This window comes from Argopecten irradians, chromosome 7, assembly GCF_041381155.1.
Source record: "Argopecten irradians isolate NY chromosome 7, Ai_NY, whole genome shotgun sequence".
Taxonomy (NCBI): Eukaryota; Metazoa; Mollusca; class Bivalvia; order Pectinida; family Pectinidae; genus Argopecten; species Argopecten irradians.
Genome location: NC_091140.1, coordinates 23171020 through 23178168, shown reverse-complemented (window position 1 = coordinate 23178168; position 7149 = coordinate 23171020). Strand labels below are relative to the sequence as shown.

Below are 7149 nucleotides of genomic sequence, written 5' to 3'. Positions count from 1 at the left end.
AATAATAAAATAAAAAAGCCTAATATTATTGATAGGTTTAGCGGACTAAGTCTACATATCGTAGACCGACCCTATGATCTTTGATTTTTTTTCCAGACGTTTTAGTTATCTAGATCAAAGATATTTAAAATCACACTTCACGCTGAACAAACAATAAATATCTAAACTATAAGTAATCCACATGTCCCTGTGCTACTGAGGTAATCTTAAGGAGATATAACTAAAAAGACTAGAAACTGTAAACAACTTATGAAACTATTTAATGCATCATATCCAACAAACAAGCCATATAAAAAGGCATCGCTATCCGACCAATAAACCATATACTTTAACAATAGTCTCAACTTTTACTACCTGCAGTAGTATTACATTCATTGAGATCTGTGTTTGGACTTTTACTACCAGCAGGCTTATCATTACGTTCATAGGGTTTTGGCACAGATTCACACCCCACAGGCCGCATATAAATATAATTACTTCAAAGTTTATATATCGTTGGGTGTAAATCGATGTCAAGTCCCTATGATTACATTGAAATTAAGTATATAACGACTCCGGCACAACAAAAATCTAACAAATGCCCTTAAACTGTAGTATAAGCTCAAATTAGTGACGGGTATTAAAGAGCTAGTCGAGTCAATTTTCAGTTGTCACCATTTCACCAACTTCGCTAGCCAAGACAATTCAGTACGGAACTCTCCCTTAGTTAAAGCTGATAATCTCTTCTCTTTTTCTATGAAATCATTACACTGTTATCTCAGACAATCAGCAGCGATGTTACAAATGGCGACGCCATTTTTTCCTTTATGGGCTGATGAAGTAAATTTTTAAGCTAATGAAAACGCTCGTTTCAAGAAAAAATGAATTATTCTAGCATCAAATAATTATTCTGTATTCATGAAGAAACAATAATACCACCAAACACTGACCAAATCCACAGTTCCCTTAACATTTTACATTTATATTTAAGAAATTCGTAATCGTATGGCTATACGTTTAGTGTCATGATGTACGCCTTCACAAACCGTGACATACCATGGAAACCAAATCTTCAACATTATACCTTTTATCACCAACCCACACTTACTAAATAAAAATGTCTGGACCATACGTTGTGGTTATTTAAAACGCAGTCCTATCAGATTCTACCTACCAATATACAATGTATATACACGTATCTATCACAGTAATGCAATGGTTGATTAGTTAGTTATTGGTTTACCACTTACATGACTCTGTTTATTGATAGCTATATTATAACCTGTTATACGCAGGCATCTCCATGGTGGTTTAATTTCAGGTTTACTCGTAGTGCTCTGATCACAACTGTAATAGGAAATACACAGTATCTCCGCAGAAGAAAAACTAGCTCGCAAAGAATTAAACTCATTAAAAGGTAAAAACAAAACTTACTTCCATCTCTAGAACCCCCCTAACCTACCAGAACCACACGCCCATTGCACACGTCTATATTTAACAACATTGAAAAACATACCAGTCCAGTGGGGAAAATCAACATATGTATCTATCAGGTGTTTGATAGATTTAAATGCTTCGTTCTGATGTTTGCTATAGAACAAATACATGTATATGATTTGGTGACGTAGTGTATGCTCGATTCTTTATGAACATTATTTCAATGACATTTGGTATATACATGTATAATGACCGTATCTCATATGTTATAACAATATGTGCCAAAATAATCATTATCAAAGCTGGTTTCATATAGTTTCCATCAAGCATAATCTCTTAATGTGAAAAAAGTTACTTTTGCGTATTTCAAATAGCATTTGTTCTCACAAAATGTCAATTGTTATTGTATCTGTTGGAGCTGTAACCATGTGACCCATGATCCCTGGTAGTCGCATGCGTAGTTGCAATTGGTGGTGTTGGATGTCTGACAACTCGGACTCCACTCTGTGGCGACCTTGAAGCACGAGATGACGACCCTCCTCGACTGGAACCGGAAGTATGACGCGACGTTGGACTACTTTCTTCCTCCTCAGTTGTGGTGCCAGTCGTCGACTCTTCCCCTTGTCTCAGAGCTTCGGCCATTTCTTCGGCGCTCTCATTGAGACGATTAGCGATCCTCATGAGATATGTTGATGCAAGGGCTTCCCGCGCATGTCTCTCTTCATCATTGTCCAATGGTTGGACGTATTCATCCACATCGACGCCGGGAGGATCGAGTATCGAGGACTGCAAGTTACGGCGCGTTAATCTCGCCAGAACTGATGAATTTGAACTGTCCGGAGTCCTAGAAGGAACTCGAACACCTCTTGACGTGCTAACCCTAGTTCCTCTGGACGATGCTACCCTCGATGAAGTCGGCCGAGATGAGCTAGACGAAGATGTTTCCCCTTCCTCTGTTTCTTCTACTTCCGGTACATCACCTTCATCTGCGTAGTATTGTGGGCGCTCCCAACTTTCAAGCAGCACCAGTTGATGAGCGGGCACCGGGTTCTTTAGGTCAAAATTTTGCTCGGTCACAACCTCACCAAGCCCACTCATTTCTGACAAAAATCCTAATTCACTTGGATTGTTAAATTTGCAACCGATGAATATTTCGTCGTCGTTTGCCTCGGCCGTGCATGTGAATTCTGTCTCTTTTTCCTTCATCTGTTGTTGTACAGTGAAGAGTTGTCGAATATCGTTACTCGCTCGCGCTGTTTTGAAAGTGTCGTAAAGTTTTTGGAGGTCTGACCCCTGCGTACAAATGTCAACAAAACGTGTATTAATCTTTAGTTTCTGTTCCTGGACAGACTCGCGCAGAATCCTGACCAGAGCTTCCTGTCGCCTCTCCAGCAGCAGACGATACTCAATAAAAGTGTCCTTGATGGAGCTTTTTAACTGTCGTTCCTGCAGATCCAGCTGTTTGGAAGCATTTGCAAGGGAATCTGTTCGACCTTTCATTTTACTGAGTAAGTCTTTGCTTTTCTTTTCAATAACATCGAAATCCCCTGAGCTCTCATTCAGGGCTTCTGAAACGTCCACGATGTTGTGGCCTTGCTGTTCTTTGTGGTCTAGCACGGTACAGTCGCGACACACTGGAATCAGACAGTCTTTACAGAAAAAGTTCAGAGGCTGATTCTCGTGTTTTGAACAGACATTCTGAGATTTTGCCTGCACTGTTGATAGGAAATCCATCATTTGAATGACACGATGATCTCTGGGGAGTGCATCAATTTCACTTCGACTCAAGAAGATTTCGACTCTGCATTCTGGACATTTAAGGACCCCCTCGAAGTTTTCGTCTAGCCACGCCACCGATCTCCGCTGGTTCTGTTGGTTATGGTCAAAGACCTGTTTGAGGCATGGTAGACAGAATGTATGGTTACATGGCAGAGATTTTGGATGACGCTCCGATTGGTCAAACCGTTCGTTACATATGTGGCAGCGAAGGAACTGTTCTTCAAATGCAGCCTCGTCCACAATGAGGCTTCTCTTCGTCATATCCCCGGCGTCTGCGCTATCCGCAGCGGTCGCCATATTGGAACAGTGGTACCTAAAAGGGACAAAGATGGGTATCAGTCACGTGCGGAAACAATTCTGAAGTGATCGTCAATCATATAGTAAATATGTATTTCAAGAACTTTCCTCCTGTGATCATTGTTAAATGTTTAAAAAAATTAAGGGTGCGTAATAAATTCATATAGGAAAATAACAGCTCATAAACTTATATAAAGGATGAGTAGCCATAATTACATTAACTTCATTCTTCAAGTAACAATGGCGTGTTTCCTGGTCATGAAATGAATTTTTGTAACTTTGATCGTTAAAAAAGGTATACGAATTGGTTTCGCAGGAAAATGATAGATGAAAAAAGCGGGGGGGGGGGGGGGGGACAATTCAAAAGAGTAAATTGTACCCATATTCTGAATAAATTGTCTCTTTTCACTAACTTTTTAATAGTTTTGGTTTCAAGTAATTAAACCGACCAATCAATTAGTACTAGCCTACCTAGCTATACTCCCATCATCCCTCACGCTGACAGCCACTACAATACAACACATTATGTTGGCAAGTCATGACTTTATTTACCAATAATTCGGTTCAGGTAGTGCACCATAAACATAACACCCTAAACAGCTTTATACGTAATCACGTGGATGTTGGAACCATTCCAAAGCCTGTTATCTACGTTGTTGCAGTGACTAGTCCAGTCCATGTGAAGGAATACATTTAGTCATTGATGAGTCTATACAAATCATCACGGGGTCTATACGTATTTAAGAAGCAGAGTCCTTGGTTGAGAATTCGGCACCAATCAAAGAGTTCAGGTGTTGTCTTTACTTTTCGGTTCAATGCTTACTATAAATTATCCGAAAATAAGAAATTCAAGAATCGTTCTTAATTTAAGTTTGGTACATCGAGGAAGTCCCGTCATTATTAGGTACTTTTTTTCTAGAAAAAAAATCCATTGAGGAAGTTTAGCTGTTTTAAAGACACCTACACCTATTTTATAGAGTATATATATATAGGAAGTGAAGGCATTGCCAGAATTTTTTTATTGAAGAAAAGTACTTCCCAGTTACTTGATTTTATGTATTTTATTAAACTTCAATCATATAGTAGATGGGAAAATTTTGCCAGAAAAGTACATTTAAGAAGTCTTTGCCAGTTCATGAAATTATTAGAGGCGTATAGTACATGTTTATATTTCAGGTTTTTCAAAAGAAAATTTTCAGTTTGGACAACAATTTGACAAACAAAAGCAGAACTTATAATAATTTCATATTGTTGTTCACTAATTTCATATTGTTGTTCACTGAGAACGACACTATGCAGACACTAATGGTGTTCCTGTCCTTTTGGAAGTGTTCGTCATATTTAATCGTTTCGATTCTGATTTCGGGTGTATATAGTATTAATAAAGCAGAATGTAATATTAAACTAAACAATGCATTTCAATTCTAGTTATCGATTTATTTACATAGATCATTCACAAATCATATCAAATTTTACAGACGAAGATAACTTTAATGAAGCCTTTATCTGTATTTCCCGAAATATATACTTGTATATTTTCTTATGTTTTTACAATATTAATTTAAACAAAGACTCTTTGATTGGGAAGCTGATAGGAATCTTAAACACCTCAGTTGTTGAGGGTAATACGTACGTTTTCGTCAATAAGCTAAAGACTAGGGCCACATCAGAACTGTTTAGTTAAGACCAGACAAATGCGCAGTTTTGATAAAAAAAGGTCACTCGAACCAAATATAGAGCATGATTAGAATGGAACAATGAAACTAAATCGATAACTGTAGTTGACTCAGAGACCGACAGACAAAGGTGGCGCCGTGCCAATAAATATGTCGGGGACGTAGACACTTTAAATTGAACGTAATAACATATAAAATAGATTTTCCATCTTTTTTTTGTTAATAGCTGAAAAATCAAGTATCAGATAAAAATTAAGTCACAAGTGTCTGTGAGAGGCCCTTTGTTTACAAATCCCGTTATCTTGTAACGGTGGTCCTATGAAGTGAACGACAGTGCCATCTGTCTCTGACTTTAAATTCATTGACAAGCTATACTCGATCAGCTATTCTATGTATTTAGTCTAAATGATTCAACGTGCAGGTGAAACTGACATTTCAGTTTTATCCTTAATGACTCATTCTTATTGTTAAATTTGACACAGATAATCGAACCATTTGTACTACCATTCACAATGAACACCAAAAGATACAACTATTATATATCTTAAGGATTAATGTTCGCCTTACCTTTTGAAAATTGTCTGAAAATGCTGAAAGTGTTTTTCCTTGCGTATGTCACTTTAAAACTGAATAGATATTGAAAATTTACCAATATATATTGGACATCGTGAAATGAACACGTGATCGGGTGTATATATTTATTAACGTACGTACTTTATTTTGTAAATAGTCGGGATGTAAACAATTCGGACCTTGTTATGGCTACAGGGGCGGGGACACGTGGGTGACAGCCTTATCACAGTGAGGGGTGTGTGGGTATATGGGTAATTTACATATTATTGAGAACCAACGATACAACTCATATCTAATATATATTTTAAATACCTAAAAATATCTCAAACATTTTTAAAATACTAATTCTGCATTTTATTCGACACTAACATTGTAGTTGGTTAAATTCTAATTAATTAAGTTACACTGCAGTAAATTATATACCGGATTTTAAATTCAATTAAGATAATGTCAAAAGCCCCCGCGGCCTCACCAACAATATAAATTTACACCCCTACATGAATATTCATGAGCTGTCTTTGTCATACCAAACCTTTCAAATAGAACCTTAGTCATTCCTGGATACATAATATTGATCTAACACGGCTGACTGGGCAAGGCAATCGATCGATAGATGAGGTCAATTGGGGTGAAAGGTCGAAGGGCATACACCAAAATTTACATATTTGCCTATGAAGGTTATAATTATCTTCCCGTATACAATGAACTTACACCACATATGATATGACAATGGTTCTGTGTGTATTGTTAGCATTAATAATCGTGAATTTTGAACATGCATACATAACTCGGCATCTCACGTGATCAAACACAGCCTCACAAATTATGATCTCACACAGGTACAAATTACACCTGAAAATACATACCTGGTTCACTAATTACAGGTGATTCCGTTAAAATGACAATAATATGTAGAATCTATCAATATATAAACACACGCCTTGGCAGTAAAATGGAGAATCGACAGAGGGCGTGCAATAATACACACATACGTACGCTTTAATGGACATGTTTCGACCTGTACTTGGAGGATAATGTATATAAGTATATAGAGCCTTCATTTTACCTGTACAATCGATACAGGTATTATCACAGTACCGCTCCTCACTATAACACATGTATATATATCAAGAGGGGGTCTGTTTAAAGTACACGATAAAACGTAAATCATACGGTAGGAAGAATAACGAGTAAAAAAACTTCTAAAATGGATTCGTGTTGCCTCCCTTGAAACGTTCAACCCTTAAAGTTATATGTGCCGTATTTTTCATACTCACGAATCAAGACGAGCTTTTAATATGTTATTCAACACCAAAAGTTACCAACATTTTGAGAATTACAATACTTTCAATCCACAGGTTTTAATTTACATGTACAAATAAGAGCTGAAAATGATTTTTGGCAGTAC

At 37.1% G+C, this 7149-nt stretch overlaps 1 protein-coding gene across 2 annotated transcripts; it reads right to left on the bottom strand.

The window, feature by feature from the left end:
• Nucleotides 1-234: 234 nt before the first annotated feature.
• LOC138327891 (tripartite motif-containing protein 2-like) lies at nucleotides 235-6745 on the bottom strand. Of its 2 annotated transcripts, none has more exons than XM_069274341.1 (2): nucleotides 6608-6745; nucleotides 235-3508 (listed from the first exon to the last, which is right to left on the bottom strand). In XM_069274341.1, exon 2 carries the CDS (start codon nucleotides 3490-3492, stop codon nucleotides 1810-1812), a length of 1683 nt encoding a protein of 560 aa, XP_069130442.1. In that variant the 5' UTR covers nucleotides 3493-3508; nucleotides 6608-6745; the 3' UTR covers nucleotides 235-1809. The 2 variants fall into 2 exon arrangements, with proteins under 2 accessions (XP_069130442.1, XP_069130441.1); XM_069274340.1 differs by lacking the exon at nucleotides 6608-6745 and adding an exon at nucleotides 5736-5849.
• Between the last annotated feature and the right edge of the window lie 404 nt (nucleotides 6746-7149).